This window comes from Harpia harpyja, chromosome 3, assembly GCF_026419915.1.
Source record: "Harpia harpyja isolate bHarHar1 chromosome 3, bHarHar1 primary haplotype, whole genome shotgun sequence".
Lineage (NCBI taxonomy): Eukaryota > Metazoa > Chordata > Aves > Accipitriformes > Accipitridae > Harpia > Harpia harpyja.
Window position 1 is genome coordinate 49,613,234 of NC_068942.1, and position 23,099 is coordinate 49,636,332.

The following is a 23,099-nucleotide window of genomic DNA, read 5'->3' on the forward strand; positions in this document are numbered from 1 at the left end:
GGGATTGAGAGCAGCCCTGCAGAGAGGGACTTGGGGGTACTGGTGGATGAAAAGCTGGGCATGAGCCACCAATATGTGCTTGCAGCCCAGAAAGCCAACCATATCCTGGGCTGCATCAAAAGAAGCATGGCCAGCAGGTTGAGGGAGGTGATTCTTCCCCTCTGCTCTGCTCTGATGAGACCCCACCTGCAGTACTGTGTTCAGCTCTGGAGTCCTCAGTACAAGAAAGACATGGACCTGTTCGAGCGGGTCCACAGGAGGGCCACAAAAATGATCAGAGCGCTGGAACACCACTCCTATGACGAAAGGCTGAGAGTTAATGTTGTTTAGCCTGGAGAAGAGAAGGGTCTGGGGAGACCTTATTGCGGCCTTTCACTGCTTAAGTGGGGCTTACAAGAAAGATGGGGACAGACTTTTTAGCAGGGCTTGTTGTGGAAGACAAGGGGTAATAGCTTTAAACTGAAAGAGGGTAGATTCGGGCTAGATAGAAGGAAGACATTTTTTACGATGAACATTGAAACACTGGAACAGGTTGCCTGGAGAGGTGGTAGACACCGTGTCCGTGGAAACATTCAGAGTCAGGTTGGATGGGGCTCTAAGCAACCTGATATAGTTGAAGATGTCCCTGCTCAATGCAGGGGGGTTGGACTAGATGACCTTTAAAGCTCACTTCCAACCCAAACCATTCTATGGTGCTATGATTCAGCCTCAACAGTGCCGAGCAGAGAGGAAGGAGCACCTCCCTTGACCTGCTGGCAACTTCCTAAAGCAGCACAAAATACTGTTGGCCTTTTTTGCTGTGAGGGTACATAATTTTGTATACCTGAAAATATTTCTTGTATGCATGCTTAGTTTCTTTGCTGTTAGATCATTTAGACCTTTGAATCTTTAATGTTGCTTGAGTTTTCCATTATGAAAATGCAACATGAACAAAAAACTGCTTTTCTTTTGGTGCCTTAAAATCATGCATTGCATAATTGAAGTGATTTTCATTTTAAAGGATTCTGCAGCAAGTTCTGTGCAGATGGATAAAGAGGGAGGCAGGAAGACTTGTGACTTTTTCTTTCCTGTATTTGGAAAGATGCCTCTAGTGTAAAACAATAGCTTGCAGTCTGCACAGAGCATTCTGGTGCCATCCAGCTGTGGATTGGTATAGTGGAAGTACTTCACAGAGTCCTTTATAACTTTACATTAACAATCAGTTCTGGGTTTTTTTTAATGTTGTGCATCTGTGGCAGGTTCATTTTACATTATAAGCACAAGTGCTCTCAGCCAAAGCCTGTTGGTGTGCCAGCACTATAGACATGTTTTTTATTCACGTATGTATGCGCTTTTGTGTCGTCAGAAGGAAAGTGCTGCAGTGAATACTTAAGCTTGCTCAGCATTACTGTTAGATGTGAGTGTAGCTTTCAAATTTGTACTGTGTGCTTGCAGCTAATTTACAGGCAAATCACAATGCAGACCATTCTATGCTGGTTTTTACTTAAGTATCATGTATTCATTTGTCAAGACAAACTAAGATATTTCCAGATCTATTGCATCGCTACCAGTTTGGGTGCAAGTGTTCCACATCATTTGCAAACCCTTCTAACTTCAGCTGGATAAAAGAAAACAAGGTATCACTGTGATTAGTGTTGATAGTGTATTGAGCAGATAGAAGGCAGCTTGAAGTTTTAAGCTGAGCTTGTAGGAGAGAAGACAACAGAACTCTTGTGCAGTCTTAGTAAATTAAGCAGATGAGACAGGAGGGGAAGTGCAAATACAATGTGTTTGCTGGAGGTGACACCACTACATCACTACAGTTGGTCAGCAGTGTTAGTTCTTACAAGAACTAATCTTACTATTTTTACATGTATACATGTTACTTTTGAAAAGCTGAAGCGAAGTTTTTGTGGTATAAAAACAGCACATTAGCTGTTAGGGACATATTTCTTAAACTTTCCTCTGAAAAACTGATCATCTAGATTTAGAAATGCTACCTGAAGATGCCACATTTTCCAATTTATTTGTGCTTTTCTTAGCACAAATTTATTATGCTATGCTTAATATACATTTAAGCTGGAAACACTTGTTTTATATTTGCAACAAAAATATAAATATTCTTAGTTAATATGGGACTCGTCCATCAGTATATCTTGGGCCTTTGAAGTAATTGGAGAACCTTCAGGCTTCAGAAGTTAAGTGCAGGACCTCTCTGGTCCTGCAGGTCACATACTAAAATGTTTGTAAGACCAAGAGCAAGAAGAAATAAACTCCGTGCCTTGGAGAGCCAAAGGGAGAGGAGGTTTCTGCAGTGGCTTGTAGGCATCAGGTAAGATACTTTGAGCCCTCCCCTTTATTATAAAATGGGGCTGAGCTTCAGAGTATACTTTGTGTCACAGTGATACTTTATGCCAGCTGTATTATCCCACGCAGGTTCTCTTCTTCTAACAGCTGCGAATTTGACTATCCAGAGGTTCCTGTACAAGGACAGACCTGCTATGATATGTTTCCTTGGTAGGAGAATTAAATTTGAAATGGCAGGAGCCATTCTACTGTTAAGACAATCAAGCACCCTTTTTAGATAAGGAAAGGACGGAGCATGTAACTTTACATCAGTCATAAATTTTATAGTGCTAAGTTGCCTTTGAGTTAATAACTTTATAGAGCTATCACAGAATCCACAGCGTGGTTGAGATTGGAAGGAACAGAATTACAGATTTACAGAATGGTTGAGGTTGGAGGGACCTCTGGAGATGATCTAGTCCAAGCCCTGCTGAAACCAGAGTCAGCTAGAGCAAGTTGGTCAAGATGTTGTGACTTTGTACAGTTGGAATTGGATATCTCCAGTGATGGAGACTGTATAACCTGTTCCAGTGTTTAATTACCCATACAGAAAAAACTTTTTCATGTATTTAAGTGGAATTTCCTGTATCTCAATTTGTGTCCATTGCCTCCTGTCCTTTCACAGGGCACTACTGAGAGGAGCCTGGGTCCATTGTCATTAATTCCTCCTGTTGTGTTTTTTTTTTTTTTTTTTTATACAGACTGATAAAATTCTCCACCACCCTTTGAGTCCTCTCCTCTTGAGGCTAAACAATCCCAGCTCTCTCAGCCTCTCATATAGCAGATTCTCCCATCCCTTAATCATCTTAGTGGCCCTTTGCTGGACTCATTCCAATATGTCTGTCTTCTGTCCTGAGGAGCCCAGCATTGGACACAGCACTCCGGATATGGTCTCACCTATGCTGAGTAGAGGGGAAGAATCAGAACCTTTATAGAGGTTGACTGCTTAAGCAGGAATGATGATCACATTACTTTGATTCCTTGAATGATACAACACAAGCAGGAAAAGCACAGAGAATCCTACCCTTTGGAGCTGGATATGTAAATTTAGACTATCAGAATGAAATTCCATACTTTGTTTTGGCTGACTGTTCTTTACAAGATTGGCATTTGGAAGATGTGTATTATATCCTGGTCTGGACTGCTGATGCCCTATCTTTGACATCCATTTGTGTCCATGTTTGTTGGTGTAGTAAGTTGGAGGATCTGGAAATCAGTGCAGATTTCAGATCCTGTGTTTCTTCTGCTGAAGAGCAGAGGGTCCTAATACCAAGTTTCAAGTATGGTGTTGGAAGACTTGCCACTGAAGTAGCCCTTTATCAGGAAGGCTAAAGTTCAGCTACCTCTCAGTTAAAATGGACACACCCTGTGCAAGCCCAGGGTCTGAGGCACTGGTGTTTTCATGGGAGGAGGAAAGGAGAGAAGATACTGACATAACCACAGATGAGTAGAGAGATTAGTTTGGGAATGAAGAGCAAGCTTTTGGAGGGAAACTTAAGCTGGCTGCAGGGATGAAATTTATAGGGTTAAAAGAGAAATGTTAAGCTGCATGAGGGTCTTTTATGCCTTTTGTTCCCCCCCCCCCCCCCCCCCCCCCCGAGTGTTCTGGAATGAAAACTTTACTGATGATTATGGTCCTCTTTAAGAACTATATAGTTTGACACTAGCGTTTTGTTGCATATATATACACTATATATATTGACTCCATCTAACCAAACACCTGTCAATTAAAGACTGTTGTATGCTAGCATCTTAGAATAGACTTGATTAGTCTTCAGTATCTCATGTTTTCTTGGTAAAAAGTCAATCCCTCCAATCATATTTTTTTCTATTTTTCTAATTTGCAGGCTGTTCTGGAGACTATTAGGAATTTGATGAACACAGATTGTGTTGTTCCTGACTGGCTACATGACATCATTCTCGGATATGGAGATCCAAGCAGTGCACACTATTCAAAAATGCCAAATCAGATTGCAACTCTGGATTTTAATGACACTTTCCTGTCCATTGATCACTTAAAAGCTAGCTTTCCTGGATACAACATTAAAGTGACTGTTGACAATCCTGTTCTGCAAATACCCCCCTTCAGGTGATCTCAAAATTTCAAATACTGCTGGTTTGATATTCTTGCTGAAGTGTGTTGTCAAGTGGAGTTGAGTTCAGTGGTTGAAGGGATGCTCTCTTTCTTTTAAGAAAAAGACTTTAGCAACTGAGTTTCACAGTGCATAGCATTGGAGAATAGTTTCTTCAGCTGGACTGAAGAAACTATATCTCTTTTTCCTTACAAGTTAATGAGAATTGAAATATGTTTCCTTTTGAAGGAATAGATTTGACTGGGGAGGGAGAAGATGGCTTCCCTCCCCTTCCCGCACAAGTCAGCTCTTACCATGGCCAAATTGAATGTTGAAAAGCAGGGAGGTAATCTTCCATGCTTTTTTTGAAACACTGGATGTAGAATACGTGTGGAGAAGACACTAACACTATAAGATGATATAAAAATAGTCTGAAAGGTATCAAGACAAGATACCACGCACAATTTCCCTCGATGAACTAGTGTTCATTTCAGTTCATAGATTAAAATACAGATATTCCTATTTATGAAGAGCTATTGCTCTTCCTACTTCTGCATTTGTCCTGTAAAGAGACTAAGAGATTATTGCTGTTAAAGATGTCTGCATTGTTGTCTCAAGATAATTGGATAGCCATTGGAATTCCTTCACTGTGATTTGTTTCTGAATTAGAGAAGCTTGCTAACATGCTACGGAGGGCTACAAAAAAAATTGAAATGGGAAGATAAAAGGCTTCATGTGCTAGAGCAGTTTAGAACATTGACATATCTTCTGTGTTAAAAAAAAAAAGTGTGCATCAGTTCTAGAACAAACTGAAGTTATTACTGCTGAACAGATAGTGCTGGTGGCTTTCTATTATAACTTTACTGCTGTCCCTTCCATTTGCATTTCTGAACTCTTTGCCTTCAGTGTTTTTCCAGCTGGTTCTCAGCACTGCTCCTAGATTTTCAAAAAGAGCACTTCTGATATACTTTTTGTCAAATATGCTTTCTTAAAATCAGCTTCATCAGTTTATTTGTCATTATTTTCCTTATCCTCATTAATACTTCGTTGTTTGCAACTCTTGTTTCCCTATTGTGTGAAAGTTTGTCTTAATGGGGACAAAAAAATCTTTTGTATAAACTTCTAAGACAGTCTGTGGTATCATAGTGAACATGTTGAAGTGTAGTCTTAAATTATGTGTTACAGGATAACTTTCCCAATAAAGGGAGGCAAAGGAAAGAAAAGAAAAGAGGAGGATGGGAATGAAGAAAAACCTGAAGAAGCTAAAACACTGATTGTAGAGCCTCATGTCATTCCAAACAGGGGACCATATCCATATAATCAACCAAAACGGTAATAACTGGATGAGAACTTGTTTACAAATGGTGACACATGCATCGCAGTTAATTTTCAGAAATACTTAAAAAATAACGTTGTTGATTGTAAACAGAATGTCATTTTGATTTCATTACCAAAAGAAGACTTGAATATGAGGCTGTTTTGTTTTATATTTAAATCAAACTATTCTATTATTCCCTCTCTGTTAAAAAATTTCCTTGAAGAACAATGAGAAATACTGTCTCTTAGTATTGTGTCAGGACTTTGAATATTAGGAGAATCATACCTAAATAATTTGACAGCATTCTGAGCAAATAATAACTAAAGACAATCTTTTCGATGGGATGATTTTGTTGTCACCTGACCAACGTGATTTACTGTCTTGCTTAGAAATTGCAAGATTGTCATGTCTATAAAGGTAGTTTTAATATTGGTTTAATTTATATAAGAGTTTGCAAGCATGTAGTTCTGGAGAAACTTGTAGCCAATGAATTTAAATCAAACTTGTTAAAACAATTTCTTTTATCAAAACTGTTGGCAAAATCTATCAATTCTCTGTTCTTGTTTTGCTTTGTTACAGCAATACAATTCAATTTACCTATACTCAGATTGAAGCTATACGTGCAGGAATGCAGCCTGGGCTAACTATGGTAAGAATATTTTTAAGGATTTTATACTCTTATTTATTTGATTCTGGCTTTAGGTACATTCAGTGAAATACCAGTAATGCCCATTTCTGTAGCCTTGCTGAGGTTACTTCTATTAATAGTTTAAAAATAGGAAAATTAACATACAAAGGTTCAACATCCTCCCATCTTCACAAAATCATACAGAAACACATTTGATCTCTGTATAACAGTATTCTGTGTTTCAGTGGCTGAAGACTTTCCGCAACAACTGAATTTACTTTTTCAGTGGTTGGATTGCTAGTTTTAGACTGTAAAGCTCTTGCCACGTCTGCCATTTTTAGCTGTTTTAAATTACTTGCATCATTTTTAGTTTGATCTAACTCCATTAAAGGAAATGAAAGTCATTGAATTGTCTTCAGGGAGCTTTTTTCTGCTGTCTTGTGAAATGTAATGTGCAATCCTTTATATCCTATTGAATTCTAGAACTAAGAAGTTGCAAACCAAAGCTGTAGATTTGTTACAAAAATAATTTCTGATCAGTGAGTTTCTGCAAAGGTCATTAAGGTTTACCACTCTGTTAGACTTTGACTACAAGTACCTGTCTCCCAATGAAGTACAGTCTATCCTGGTAGTGACTCAGTGGAATATCTGAATGACTTTTCTCTGATACTCCTAATTTCTTCTTGCTCTGTATAGGCAATAATGCTAATTTTTAGGTTTTTGTATTGGTATTCATTAGTACCATACTTTTCCTCCTCCCCTTCCTCCTTATGTTTTACCACTCCCTATACACTCTGTAGCTAGCACACAAAAGATAAAAGGCAAAGGAAAAACTAAACTTCATTAGAATTGTATGCCTTTTGTCCCTGCCTGCCTAAGTGTGCCGAAATTAGTAGCGTTGTAAATGTTACCCGAGTTCTTGGCAGTGGTTTTGAGTGTAGTATGTTTTCTAGTAGAACACAGCAGAACTTTCTGGTTGTTATAGAGTATCAATGTTAAGGTCTATTTAGAAAAGAAAGCTCTTTTTTTGAATGCTGTGAAAATGCCACGGTGATAGATGCTTTAAATTTGGTTATTAAACAATGTTGGAAGGGGTTTTCTGGAATGATTTGAAGTGCTGGGTTTTACATAATTAGAGTGTTTGTCTAAGAATACCCACACTGGTGTATAGGAGTATTGTTTTATATCAGTAGCATTGTCAATAAGAAAGAAGATTGGGAAATTAAAATCTTTATCACCAATTTGTAGTGTATAATTAAGACACAAAGTACTAGAGAGGGGGTCTCTAAGTTACCTAGTTTTTATTTTTGTCTTTTTTTTTTTTAATAGTATTGCATACTGTTCATTAGTATCATGTGTATCTTGTATAATGCATTATAAACTACCATCTACCTCACTTTTGGAGGGCTTTAAAAAACAAAAGTAACTTCCTGTGCCTGGTACTCCAGCTTTCATAAATATTTGAGATGATGTCCGTTTATATAATTTGAACTTTTCTACTAAAACTGCATTTGTTTATGTTTTAAGAGATTAGAGAATGAGAGTTTGGTCAAAAAACAGTGGTGAAGTCAGCTTTTTGTTTTTGAGGATGTATTTCTGATTTTTTTTCTTATTGCATCACCCACTTTTTTTCAGGGAAAGAAGGCAGACTGATAAAACAGTTACATAATGACAGAAAATAAAACATAGGCCTGTATTATGTCATGTATTTCTGTCTAATATTTTTGAGAATTACAATCTTACTTGATTTTGAATCCAGTAATCAATGAGATTCATTAAATAAAGCAAGCGTCATTTCATAGCAATTCGTAATTTTATGTCTAGATACATATGAAACCTGCTATTCTGTGCTGCTTAATGCTGAGCAAATTACTTTGAGATGCTTTATAATACTTGGATACCTTTAAAATGTTTCAGGTGTCAATTTTGGAATGTTATTGGTATAATTAAGCCTATAAACCCATTAGTTGTCAGTATTATTTCTATATCATCAGTTGTAGATTTTTTGAGTAAATGAAAAGATTGGACTCTTTTTTCTGTTCTTTACATCTGCCTCGCCTTACTTTTTTTGCAATCGTGTGTTTTGATGCTCTTTTCACTATTTCCCCTATGTTTAGGCTGTCCTGAGGTTAAAAAGCCTTTTTTTTTCTGAGGATGTCTGTTTTCATGGGTTGTGAAACAGAATAGTACTTCATATGCTGGATTACCATATTCCTCTTAGGCAGGAATCTGCATTAGCATTGGGCTAAGTCTTTCGTAGTATATGTACGTGTTCTTGAAATTCACAGAAGCCAGCAAGAAATTGTACATGAAACAGATTTTTTTTGTTGTTAATGTATGATGTCAGTGTCTTGAGATTGTTCTGGTTTTTTTCCCAACTGGCTATATTTCTGTATTGTGCAATATTCTGATAAATTGTGTGTTGATATTTTGATGACAATTTGTTTGTTTGTTTGTAGGTAGTGGGTCCACCTGGTACTGGAAAAACTGATGTAGCAGTCCAGATAATATCAAATCTTTATCATAATTTCCCAGAACAACGAACTCTTATAGTTACTCACTCTAATCAGGTAAAGTGTCAGTCATGTATGAAGTTTTCCTGTAATTAAAACCAAGAACAGCAGCAGATATTGAGATGAGTAGTTTGGCGATTGCAACTGTCTCTTAACAATGAAAACTTGAGTTGGCTTGTGTGCAATTTTGCCGGTTTCATAATGTTTGTAGTTCTGAGCGATTTATCAGAAGTTTTCAATATATTTAACTGGTTGGGGATAGAAATTAGGAAGTATTTTGAAAAAGTATCTGCATATTTCTTACAGTTGCACATTCACTGCATGCAAGCCAGATTTTTGCTAACTAGCTTTCTCAGACTCTGTGCTTCATGCTTTTAAGGGAAGGCCTCTTCAGCTGAATGCTTGCTTCCCATTCATAAGAAATGGAGTCTGCATCTTAATTCTCAAGCATATATAAAATAAGAATAATAATGGTAAAAGTCTTAAAGATTCTTACTCTAAATCTGCATCTGGTTTGGAAGGATTTGTTTGGAAACCAGGGTCATCTATTTCCTGGTCTCCCTAATTAGCCTAGCTCAGTTATGAGCTATTTTAACTGAACATACCGCTTTGAAAACTTTTCATCTTTTTCCATCAAAGCAAGATCAGGCACTTAGGCTGTTGATCAAAGAATGGTGGATGGGGCTTTGTTTTGGTGAGGAGTTACAACCTGAAATATTATAGGGTAGTGTACAGTGGGTTGCGGGAGAGTAACAGGTAGTGAAATTGAGAGAAAGGGTTGAGAGCATGTCTGTTGGGGAGAAAAGGAAGGAAATAATTCAAGGCAGGTAGGAGACTCTTCTTGCCAGACAAGACTTATGTGAGAACATGAACTTGAATTGTAGTTCAGGAAATAAATTATATCTCAGCAGGGTTTGTTCCCTATGCATTGATGCTGTACTTGTAACATGTTTTGCATGACTTCCAGCAGACTTGAAGTTCAGGTGGAGCTTGCTCATGTTTATTCTTAGTTTCATTATTTGATGATCTAGTGCTTACAAACTTAATCCTTTGAAAAACACTGAATTGGACAGTTGATATTAAGCTGTTAGGGAATTGAAGAGTTTAAGGCAGGAGACATAGCACACCTTGAAGTTTACTTCAGCAAAACTTACTTATCCATATGGAATAGAGTCTCAGCACCTGCCAGTCAGTACCAGATCACACTCTTCTAACGTACAGTAAAAGTTAAATGGTTTAAAGTCATCCAACAAAATCAATGTTTGCAAAGTGTGCTTCTTGAGACAGTTTTATAAACTAATAGCTTTATCAACTAAATTAACTATGTGATAGAATCAAATCTTAAAATTGTTTCAAAATCATAAAATAAAATTTAATTGTTATATGAAGTATGCAAATACAAGCATTTTAGTAGGCTAATTTCCTTCTTGTCAAGGTTAAGAACTCTAGTTTCAGTATTAACTTCATGTTTGCTTTGGCTTCCATTTATACCAAAACAGGCATAATTTCCTAGCTGGCTTACCACTAATTCTTCAGTTTTCCCCTGCAAGAGCCTCTGAATTTCTAAAAACTACCTTTCCCTCCTGTTCTTGTCAATCTTTAGGCCTTGAACCAGCTGTTTGAAAAAATCATGGCCCTAGACATTGATGAGCGCCACCTCCTGCGTCTGGGTCATGGAGAAGAGGAATTGGAGACGGAGAAAGATTTCAGCAGGTGAGGAAGGAGGTGCTAATGATAAACTTGCTTGCATAAACTTTGTAGCAAGGTGTATGTGTTGAATCCATTCTGCCTCCCTTGTAAATGAGCAAGGAGCTGTGCTTGACAACTTTTACCTTTCTCCTATTATTGAATCCCAGTAATGCAGAGTGCACTTGTTTTCAATACAGGGTTAAGTAATTTTGGTTCTTACTCAGTAGAGAAGCTGTGTTCCCTTGAGAATCCAAAGGTGGAATCAGGCAGCTGCTTGTTTACAAACTCAACTGCTTGAATAAAAGTAGTTCACTATATTCTGAGCCCATATACACTTTATAGAATTAATCTGTTTGTGAGAGGAAGTTGAATAATAAAAGTAGGTTTTTGCAGTTAACGAGTATTTTGTACAAATATTATATCACTTCTACTGGCATGGTGAATATTGCATTAATAAATATAACCATGAAATTAAACTTTCTGCTTTTAATTCTTCAGAATTTTGCTTAACTACAAAGTTGCTTATTTCATAGGTAAATAACACATTTCGAAGAGCACATACATAAGGAAAGCTGTCAACTCTGTATCAGTACAAAGACTTAAGAACCTGTTCTTGTAAATATTTGTACGTTTGTTAGGTGTTAGTCCAATTGATGTCAGTCGGATTACACACATTAATAAATGTGAGCTGGGGTATAATGGTTGTGCACTGGAAATAACTGAATTGTCCCAGTACTGGCTTATTATAGCAATACTTTGACTTCAAAAGCTGTAGTAAAAATTATATATAGTCACTAGAAGCTACCCATATATGCATAGCTGAGTTTCATTTAGTAAAATAAATACCTGTGATTTTTTTTTTTTTTTTTTTTAATTTGAATGCTTTGACATAGTCAGATTATTCCAGAAATTTGATAGCCAAAATCTTAGTGAAATGATGCTGTGGCAGATACTTGTTTAGTGGTATTCATGGTTTAATATATTCCTTGAACAGCAGTGCTCATCATTAAAAGGAGTTTTCTTTGAGACTCTCTACATTGTCTATTTTCATTCTTTTTCAAGGTAACTCCAGACCTACAGGACGTTACTGCAAGTCCTATGAGTTCTGGCAGTTGGGTAGGGAAGGATAAGGGTTGAGGAATATCTTTGAAGGTGGGCTGCACTACTGTGAAAAGAAGTTTACTTCCCATATTCATTTTGTTTGGTTTTAGGTAGCTTTTAAGTTAATGATTTTTGTGTCAGGCTGGTTTAGAGGGCACAGTACTGCTTAAGGAATTTCTGCTGCTTGCAAGCTTCGTGTTCCTTTTTTGCTCTCTCTGCAGGCACAGCCAAGTGGGGCAGGGGGCATAAGAACGTAAGGTGGACAGGAGCTGATTAAACTGGTACTGTCACTTAAACACAAAGGGAATCACAGCTAAAGAAAATTTTTGTAGCGATGAACAAATACTTTAAAGAGGACATATGACTTCAATTGTGAGAATTAAGAGGACGTTGGAAGTGTGAGGAAAAAAAACCACAACTGGTTGCAGTCACTTGTAATTATAATGGATTAGTTTGTTGAAGAAGGAAAAACTATTTAGTATTCCAAGGATCTTAACTGTCATAGTTCCTGAAGAACTTGTTTTTTCCAGCTGTGAACAATATCATGTTCAGTTGTGTCTTAGTAAATTCAAATCTCTAGCTTTAACTACTCTCACCCTTCTAAATAAGACAGTAGAACCCATTGTGATTACCAGGGATTGTGTCATTTCTTTTTCTGTGCTGAAAGTGTATTTTATGAGTAGTAAGTTTAATAAGAACTTGAAAGTTAGCCTTTATTCACTTCTGAGCTTTTAACTACGTCTGCATTTTTGAAAGAAAGTGTTCTGTTCCTCTCACTTCTTTAATTCCACCCATTTATACCACTGTTTAATTTGTTTTCTTTTTTAGAAAATGTGATTCATTGATTTTTTATTTTTATTATTTTTTGTTGTTGTTGTTCTTGTACTGCTTCTGATAGCGGGGGGAGTGCATGGAATAAGAAATTGATTTTTAAAGGAGAAAAATTGGGCTTGAATTGTGTAGGAGGAGGAAGAATGGAAGGAGTAGGTTACAAACTAATCATAAAAGTCATAAAAGTTACTCAACAGGCAGCTATGAGTACAGGATGCAGACCTGTCTGTTAAGGTGGGCTAATCATTAGTGCAAGACTCTTTGTGTATTGCCAAAGTCAGCCAGCCTTATCATACTGAAACTTCCAGTATAGGTTCTATTTATGATGGTCCATACACTTGTATAACTTGCTTGTATTTGTGTAACGTGTAGTGTATCATAGTTCCCGAACAGTACATTGGAAGTAATGTTTTTCTTCTTTACAGGTACATCATGAGAATGTATTATTAACACTTATGAAGCTTTTGTTGAAGTGATAGGATAAAAGGAGCTTTTTCTACAGTAATGGCTCTTGCATGGCTTTGTAAACTATTAGGGCTCAACTGATAGAAATAGTCAGCATGCAGCAAATTCTTGCTTTTTTGGAACTGGGTAGTAGTTGTGGGTTTTGGCGGGGGGCATTGGGGTTTTTTTGTGGTCTCTCGTGATACTTAGATGAAACAGTTTTGAGTTAAATACATTTGAATATGAATTATGTTATATTTAATCCATTTTGTAGGTATGGAAGAGTTAATTACGTGCTGGCTCGAAGACTTGAACTTCTGCGAGAAGTTGGACGATTGCAAGAGAGTCTTGGAGTCCCAGGAGATGTTTCTTACACTTGTGAAACAGCTGGACACTTTTTCTTATACCAAGTAAGGACTGAAATACTTCTGCAGAGACTATATGACCTCAATATGTTATGAAACACTTTGTAAAAATTTGAGTGAATTTTTCAGAATTGGGTCTAAAAAACCCCACATTTTCTTTGGTGGTTCAAAATACAATAACAGCTAAAGCTATAATTGCAACATTACTTACATGCGTTGCTATTATTTTAAATCCTGCCTGATGACTCACCAATTGGAAGGCCAGCATTGCTACTCTTCATGACTGCTGGCAAAGATTCTAACCTGAAGTTTCTCCTTCAAAGAGGAAAATCTGTGGGCAGCTTTACATTTTGGACAAGCATTAGAGCAGCTACTTGATGGTCCTGCTAGAAGGCTTTTATGGTGTTAAATGCCAATGTGAAATCGGATGCATAGTATACAAAACGGTGGTTTTCTGTATATTGTATATCCCTCATTTCCCTTCCATGTATTTTTCAGTGACATGGTCTACATTAGCAATTAGTGTGGCTTAAGCAGACTTGTACAGTGGTACTTAGGATCAAATGCATACACTGTATATGTTTTTACAGAAGTTACTCTGGGCTACCTATGGTGTAGGCCTAAACATTAAATGGACATTAGGTGTTGGAGAGTGCTAGGAGCACTGCTAGAGCTCATCTTCTCGTTCAATTTCCTCCCAAAGGAATCCCACTTGGTATTTAAACAAAAGTACTGTAAGTGGAGATAATCAAGAGATTTGCTTCTGTGTTGGGTTTATGTGGCAAGGTTTTGGTAGCAGCAGGCTGCAGAGGTGACCTCTGAGAAGAGACGAGGGGCTGCCCTGTGCTGGACACAGCCAGCTCCAACAGACCCACTGCTGGCCAAAGCTAAGCCCATCAGCGTCACTGGTGGTGCCTCTGTGAAAACATCTTTGAGAAGAGGTCAAAAAACACCGTGCAGCATCTGGGGGCAGAGAGGTGTGAGAAACAACTCCACACACCAAGGTCAGAAGGAAAAGGAGGGGCAGGAGGTGATCCAGGCAACAGAGCAGAGATTCCCCCATAGCTCATGGAGAGGACCATGGTGAAGCAGGTTGTCCCCCTGCAGCCCATGGAGGACCATGTCAGAGCAGTTATCCACACTGCAGCCCTTGGAGGACCCCATGCTGGAGCAGTTGAATATCCCCTGAAGGAAGCTGCAGCCTGTGGAAAGCCCATGCTGGAGCAGGGGAGAAGTGTGAGGAGGAAGAGGTGGCAGAGATGCAGTGTTATGAACTGGAATGACAAGCCCCATTCCTCCTGCACTGCTTAGGGTGGGGAGGAGGTAGGAGAGTTGGGAATGAAGGAGTGAAATTGAACCTGGGAAGAAAGAAAGAGGGAGTGGAGAAGAAAGGTGGTTTTGTCTTTGTTTCTCACCATTGTACTCTATTTTTAATCGGCAATAAATCAGTTTTCCCCAAGTTAAGTCTGTTTTGCCTGTGATGGCACTTGCTAAGTGATCTCCCTGTCTTTATCTCAACCCATAAGCTTTTCCACCTTATCTTCTCCCTGTCCTGTTGAGGAGGAGTGAGAGATGCTGGGTGGGAGTCTGGCAGCTAGCCAAGGTCAACCCACCACAGCTTCAAAAATGTCATTCTGATACAAGGTCAAATGCTAATTTAGACATACCTCGCTTTTGTGATTTTTTTTTTTTTAATACTATGTGTGCAAGACTACACCTTGCCAATGACTTTATGATATAAAAACATGTCAGTATGACACTTTTGTTTGGCATAGGTAATGTCTCGTTGGGAGGAGTATATCAGCAAAGTGAAAGTTAAAGGTGGAAAAGTGCCAGATGTTACGGATGTCTCCAGTTTGTTTCCTTTTCACCAGTATTTTGCAAATGCTCCTCAACCAATTTTCAAAGGCAAATCCTATGAAGAAGATATGGAAGTTGCTGAAGGGTGTTTTAGACATGTTAAGAAAATATTCACCCAGCTTGAGGTAAGACATATAATTATTAAAGGTAAGTGGATCTGGCTAATCCTATTAAAAAAAAAAACCAAAACCTTTTCACAGTTCCAAAATTCTCCTTTGCCCTACATCCGAAAATAAGTATATAGCTCTAGGCGATTTCATTAGCTTGCAAGGATTTCAGGTGAGGATTTCCACCTTTGAGTAATATAGGTATGTTTCACAATAGGGACGAGGGTCTAATCTGTTTTATTTTGATCTTGGGAAGCAGCCGTTCTGCATGTTTGTTTTCACTGATGTGGTTACTAGGGTTGGTGTGCCTATCACTGCTCCTCTGATCCTCACAGGGTCTTTGTATTTACAGTGAATTGCCTTTAATCAGATAACCTAGAAGTAACTTAAACAGATTATCTTCTATATTTCTCAGAATTGCTTGAGGGGCTTTTAAAAGTTGGGGTGAAGGTGATCTGTATATTGTTTGGTCATATTAACTGTATTGGTCTTTCTAACACTGAATTTGATGTGATGTTATGATGCAGTAAAGTAGGAAACAAGAAGATACAGTAAATCAAAATTTTGCAGGATTCTGAGAGGGTTCCTTAGAATTAATTGAATAATTATCTGCAAATTTATATATGCATACAGGTTGCAGAACTCTTTGATGTGTTTTTAAAAGATTGGTTTTTGAAATACTGTTGTTTCCAGGTTTAGCATTAAAAAAAAAAATTATTCAGATGGGATTGTTAACAGTAGATACCTTCATAACTTTCTTGCCTAATTATATTAAGAAGGTGGCCAGATAGTTTGAGTGAATACATTTTATAAGCAATAATTTTTTGTATCCTGACTTTCAAGATTTTCTTTTCTCCTCCATAGGAATTCAGAGCATTTGAACTTCTCCGCAGTGGCCTGGATAGATCCAAATACCTGTTGGTGAAAGAAGCAAAAATCATTGCCATGACTTGTACTCATGCTGCTCTGAAACGACATGACCTGGTTGAATTAGGTTTCAAAGTAATGATTATACTAGTGTTACTACACTAATTGTTTTGGGGGTTTGGGTTCCCCCCCTGCCTCATATAAACCTTTTTATCTTTCCTAAATCTAGGCAGCTAGATTATTTTGAGTTGCATTTTTTTACCAGTATGTTTCAATTTGTAATTTTACTGAAGAAAAATTTAACTTCTGTAAGTAAAAGATGAGATCACTTTTAAGTTATTGTATATACAAAAATGGTTAATAGCACATGTATATAAAGAAAAAGTTAGTTTTGCCATATTAGATGATGAACTGCAGTGATACGATTGAGTAATAAAATAAAGGCAGAATTGGGGAAAAAATGGCCTTTATAATTTTGTTTACATAAAAAATGAACAGTTTGGGGAAAAAACTATGATGCAATGCTGTTTTCACTCTGCAGTTTTAAACATAGGTATTGATTTAGTACAGACTTTTGTCTCACAAAAAGAAAACGAAAGCCCACCACCAATAATTCTTTCAGTATTATTTTTCTCCCATAATGCACTATATTGGATTGCAAAAGTGCTTCTTTTCTGCTTCAGTGCAAAGATACCAAATTGGTTTGCTCCACTGCAGAAGGCTTTTCTCTTGCGGATGGGTTATGACACATGGGAAGCATGTCATGTGGTTCAGTCATGGATTCCTTCTAGATGTAAGCCCTGATTGGTACAGATAGATCTGCCATTGATGTAGTAGGATTTCACCTTCTGACATGGATTTTTGGTAATACTGATATTTTGCCTATAAGGTAAAATCCTGCTGTAACTGTCTTCCCCATCAAAACCCAAATGAGTAATTGATGCTTTTTTTCGGTAGGCTGAATAACAGCATTAATTTGTGTTAATTGGTTGATGGACATCTCTTTACTTTTTCATTCTCAGTATGACAACATCTTGATGGAAGAGTCTGCTCAGATTCTGGAGATAGAAACCTTTATACCTCTCCTGTTGCAGGTTAGACCTTAATCATAAAACATATTACAAAAAATAATAAATGAAAGTCTGTGCGCTTGAACAATATAGAATATCAAAAGGAAAATATCTTGTGCAGAAAGTAACCTAGAACTGATATTTGCCATTTGGTTGGACAGTAAGAACTTTTACGTTGTTCTACATTAGTTGTTTATCCTTGTTTTTTAACATTATGGAGTAAGCTAATAGGTTCTAAACATGTTGCTTTTATTGACTAAATAGTAGGATTAGCAGGCTTTCATTTTGAAAATAAAAAAGCAAAGATATTTATGTAAACTAGGTCCTGGCTTTGTTACTTTCATTCTTTCTCATTTCATAGTGACTACTGCTAATTTTAAATATTAAAATTATTACGTCTTGTTAAATAACGGTTTTGTCTCCCAAGAACACAAGGCTTACATAATTGCTCTGCATCCTCCTGTCTGCTTGTGGTGTTTGGTCAGTTTCAGTCAAGAGTAACAGAGATAGAGAGATAGTAAGCACCTGCAACTTTCAGGAAAACTGGAGCTAAGTAGAGAGGAGACATTCTAATTGATGTTACAACTCCACAGAAAGAAAAGAAATGGTTACTGATTCTAATTCTGTTTTTGCCCAATAATTATGCACCTTTTGTCTAGCTAATTGGTAAAAGTTTAGCTTGGAATCAATTGCAGCTTGTACTGTGTTTGGCAAACCAACAATTGGTAGATAAAGGAATGCAGATGTGATACAGTTGAATGGAAGTCTTGCAGCTGGAAAGGTACTGCTAATGCAGGGAAGGAAGGAAGGAAACTGATGTTAATGTGGCACAGGGGATATTTATAGCACAGTCTTTAGGAAGCCAGGTAGCAATAGCTCTGTAATGTAAGGGATTGTTGTAATAGAGGGCCAACACTGCTACTTTAAAGTTGAGTGTCTTTCCCTAAAAATGTTTACTCTGATCATTCTAAACTCAACACATTCACTCAGACTGCCTTGAAGTTTTTTGTGCCTCTAGTGAAGATTATCTGTGGTTGCTTTTAGCAATCTGAGCTTGGCTGGCATCACTTTCCTCTTTTAAGAGCTAGAGGGTTTCGTAAGTAGGCAAAATGTGCTTCTCACACATCTGTGGCTCTGTTATCTCTGTAATCTCAGATTATTGTGAGATAAAATTTCACCTCTGGAAGTGAAGTATGGGCTCCCTGAGGAACTTTGTGCAAACTTCTTCAGCTGCAAATCAGAAGCCGATGTGTGGGAAGTTAGTAATAACTGAAGACAGTCTGTACTGTTGATTTGATTCTTACTCTAGTGGCTTTCTGAAAAATACACAGTCTGCCTTTGCTCATATTCTAAAATTGTTTCCTTTCAGAAGTTTTGCCTGGAGCAGGTATTTTCATTGAAAAGCAATAATTTTAAGTCTTCTAGAAAACCACATCCAAGCTTTTGGATTTTCATTCTAAAAGAAAATAAATCTCAATTGAAAAAGGTGTGATAGAAACTCCATGAAATATTTGATGTATTTGTAATTGCAGCTCATAATTTTTCACTTTGCTCTTTAACAATGGAGAGTAGAATACAATTGCAGGAAAGTAACTCTGTATGGGCCTAGTGCACAAAAGAATGTGCATGTCCAAGTTAAGCATATTGCTATTAAAGCCCAAGTAAGTCCTGTTCTCAGTTGCTGTTTAACTCTGTAGGTTTTTAAGTTTTAGCAATATTAATGTAGTTTTTTAACACCTTCTCAATGTGTTAAAGACTGCTGAGTTTTGATGATTCTGAGCAGGCAGGCAACTAATTCACCCTCTAAACCCCAAATACTGCCTAAACTCTGAACAGGAGCACATATTTCTCTATCTTATTTGGAGTGTTCGGAGAGCAAACCTCTATTGGGTGAGGCTTCTCATAAATCGTAACACAACATTGTACTGCAGTGCTGTGTAATGAAGAAATCCTGTGTGGCTTTTACCACGATTTTCATTGATTATGAAATTATTATATTTAGTGAAATAAGCATCTTACAGTGTTTTTCAAATGTTTGAATGAGCATTGAATAACTAGATGCATCAGGCTGGTGAGGGGAAGGAAGTGTATATGAGCAATGCAGAAGCTGAAGAGTTTTATGTAATTAAAGCAGACCATTTCACCATAGAGCCATATTCTGGGGGGTATTCCATGACCTTATTTACAAAAGCCATCCAAATAGTACTTGAAAATTGAGGATTTTTTTAAACAAAACCTAAAGATCTAGGCTTACAGAGTAGTAGTACTTGATTTCTTGCACTTGCAGTTCAGAGTAGGATATTTTTAAAAACAGAGTTCTTTGGAGGGCTCTTTGTCCAAGATTTGAAATTGTTGATAAGAGCAGAATGATTATATAGAACACTTGGTCTTCTCCAAAGCAGTAACCTTTTGGGAGGAAAAAAGAAAAAAAAGAAATCTTTTTCCATGCCATTGAAAGTAATTTCCATCCTTTTACCTTCTCATTAAAGTGTCTTCAGGCTTGACGAGCTGGACAGTCCAGAGTTCAGTTTTCCTTCCTTGCTCTCTGATCAGAGAGGGCTTCAGAGATCTTCCACTTCAGGTGTCAAGAAAAGGAATTTTAGCCTCTGTTTTGAACAGTGCTCCTATGGGGAAAGGGAGATATTACAGGAGTGTGTGAAAAATGAGGGTCTGAATTATAAAACTGGCAGGTGGAAATCTTCAGGATTCTAATTCGTGGATAATGTTGCCCACGCATCTGTTCCTTTTTTGTTCCTACGTTACAATGTTCCTTCATGAGCTCTGTCAGTATGTAACATAGGTACACAAAGGATGAGGACCTGGAAAGAGATATACCAAAGATACTGAAGAACATTCAGTCCAAGAGCCAGGTTGGTGATTAATTAGAGGCACATCTTGGTCGTGAAAGAGGCCATGTGGGAATCCCAGAGGTAAACAAGTGAAGCACATGAACTACAGAGACACTTGAAGGGCAGGTTCAGTTTGTGCCCCAGACATGTGAGCACTAAAACGGTTTCAGATGCTTCAGGCAGTTCATATTCACTATCTCAGAATCCAAAAATTAAAGTTTAAAGGACTGTTCTAGGGTGACACTACCATGTAGAAATCACGTTTTTTTACTACTGTAACTTTTCTAATTGTGGTTCTTCCTTTTGTCCTCTGATAATATGTTACTTTTGACCTTTAAAACAATGTAATATACTTATCCTGATGTTTCTCTACTGATTCTAATAAATAAACTTACATGTTACTTTATAAGAAACAAGACTTTATTTAAAATACTATTCCCTTTTTCTGGTAGTAGATTGGAAAGAAGTTAATAGTCTTTAAAATGACTGCAGTTCAGTGTAGCTTAAGAACAAATGTTGAAATTTAGGGTTTAGACTAAGACAGACAATTTGACTATTAATGTGTTGTAATTGAGTGCCTTGATTATACTGTAATAGTTATAATTGTGTAATTGTTTAATTCTAGAACCCCCAGGATGGATTCAGTCGTTTGAAGCGGTGGATTATGATTGGTGACCATCATCAGTTGCCACCAGTCATTAAGAACATGGCTTTTCAAAAATACTCCAACATGGAGCAGTCTCTTTTTACACGGTTTGTTCGTGTTGGAGTGCCAACTGTTGATTTGGATGCACAAGGAAGAGCAAGGGCAAGGTGAGAAAGAGAAAATGGCATCTCTAGCTTGTAAGAAAATACTAGGTTAAAAATTGGAAAAGTGCACATGTAATTTTGGAAACTGTTTTCATTGTTAGGACAGGAGTTTGCAAAACTGTAATTTAGTTGTTTTGTTCCGTGTGTTTCAGCTTAGACTAGGAAGGCAGATTTTACTTTGTTGAAATGCAATGAGGTTTACTTTTTTTTTTTTAATATAGTAGTACTCTGCTGTAATATGAGTACTTTAATGAAAATTATATTCAAAGGTATTTTAATAGTCTTAAGTGTTTGGGTTTTTATTACAGCTGAGACTTTTTTGCAGAAGCTTCCTTTTCTAAACTAATACATTTAATATATTCAAGGCTAAATAAAGATTTGATTTATTTAGTGTTGAATATATAATACTGCCCTTAAAGTCTACAAAAGGGTGGGGGTTTTGTAGTATTTCAGCAGAGCTTCAGCTTTGATGTGTGGACAACCAGGTTGTCCACACAAGAGCATAAAGCCTTTTTCTATATTAAAAGAGATACTGCATCTCTGTAGTAAGATAACTTTTCTTTTTTATCCATGTATTTGTCATTTCAATGTGATAATTTAGATGTCAAGTTTATTTATTGTGTTAAGTGCATATTTGTGGTCATATTAAGAAGGAAAAATAAAATCAAAGAAGAGAAAAATACTCCATATAAAATCTTGCTACTCTAAGGTTAGTTTTAAATACTAATTTTTTTAGGCATAGAGTGGTGTGAACAACATGAAGGAGAAATTTTTTTTTTTTCATGTAGGAAATGTTGGGGGTGGTAGAATACTGTTTTCTAGTCATATGAACAACAGTTCAATATGATTTAAAAAATACAAATTATATCTGAGTATGATGATAAATGAAGTTTATTTTGCCATCTACTATTTTGCAACATCTCAGCAAATTTCTTAGAGATGAGAGCAGAAGAATTCCTTCACTTTGCAAGCAATTTCTTGATCAAGGATTTTTGCCATACCTTGCTACGCTTTGTCTTTTCTGATCATAGAATCATAGAATCATTTAGGTTGGAAAAGACCTTCAAGATCATCGAGTCCAACCATCAACCATGCCCACTAAACCATGTCCTGAAGTACCCCGTCTGCACGCTTTTTGAATACCTCCAGGGATGGTGACTCAACCACTTCCCTGGGCAGCCTGTTCCAGTGTCTGACAACCCTCTCAGTAAAAAAATTTTTCCTAATATCTAACCTAAATCTCCCTTGCCTCAACTTGAGGCCATTTCCTCTTGTCCTATCTCCAGACACCCGACAGAAGAGACCAGCACCCACCTCACTACAACCCCCTTTCAGGTAGTTGTAGAGAGCGATAAGGTCTCCCCTCAGCCTCCTCTTCTCTAGACTAAACAGCCCCAGCTCCCTCAGCTGCTCCTCATAAGACTTGTGCTCCAGGCCCTTCACCAACTTGGTTGCCCTTCTCTGGACACACTCCAGCACCTCAATGTCTGTCTTGTAGGGAGGGGCCCAAAACTGAACACAGTACTCGAGGTGCGGCCTCACCAGTGCTGAGTACAGGGGAACAACCACCTCCCTGCTCCTGCTGGCCACACTATTTCTGATACTGGCCAGGATGCCGTTGACCTTCTTGGCCACCTGGGCACACTGCTGGCTCATATTCAGCCGGCTGTCAACCAGCACCCCCAGGTCTTTCTCTGCCGGGCAGCTTTCCAGCCACTCTTCCCCAGGCCTGTAGCGCTGCATGGGGTTGCCATGACCCAAGTGCAGGACCCAGCACTTGGCCTTGTTGAACTTCATACGATTGGCCTCAGCCCGTCCAGATCTCTCTGTAGAGCCTCCCTACCCTCAAGCAGATCGACCCTGCCTCCCAGCTTGGTGTCATCTGCAAAATTCCTGAGGGTGCACTCGATCCCCTCATCCAAATCATCGATAAAGATATTAAACAGAACGGGGCCCAACACCAAGCCCTGGGGAACACCACTTGTGACCCGCCGCCAACTGGATTTCACCCCATTCACCACAACCCTCTGGGCTCGTCCATCCAGCCAGTTTTTCACCCAGCGAAGAGTACACTTGTCTAAGCCATGAGCCACCAGTTTCTCAAGGAGTATGCCATGAGAGACAGTGTCAAAGGCCTTGCTGAAGTCAAGGTAGATAACATCCACAGCCTTTCCCTCATCCACTAGGTGGGTCACCTGGTCATAGAAGGAGATCAGGTTGGTCAAGCAGGACCTGCCTTTCGTAAACCCA

General features: G+C 37.9%; 1 protein-coding gene across 1 annotated transcript in view; it reads left to right on the forward strand.

The window, feature by feature from the left end:
* The window catches only part of AQR (aquarius intron-binding spliceosomal factor), a 61,856-nt gene that overhangs the window by 26,956 nt on the left and 11,801 nt on the right, over positions 1-23,099 (forward strand). The window contains exons 20-29 of the mRNA XM_052782510.1: positions 4,173-4,414; positions 5,583-5,729; positions 6,295-6,364; positions 8,803-8,913; positions 10,460-10,569; positions 13,196-13,331; positions 15,062-15,271; positions 16,118-16,255; positions 17,143-17,214; positions 20,665-20,852. Of these exons, the coding sequence (XP_052638470.1) occupies positions 4,173-4,414; positions 5,583-5,729; positions 6,295-6,364; positions 8,803-8,913; positions 10,460-10,569; positions 13,196-13,331; positions 15,062-15,271; positions 16,118-16,255; positions 17,143-17,214; positions 20,665-20,852 (1,424 nt within the window). The remainder of the gene's footprint in view (positions 1-4,172; positions 4,415-5,582; positions 5,730-6,294; positions 6,365-8,802; positions 8,914-10,459; positions 10,570-13,195; positions 13,332-15,061; positions 15,272-16,117; positions 16,256-17,142; positions 17,215-20,664; positions 20,853-23,099) is intronic.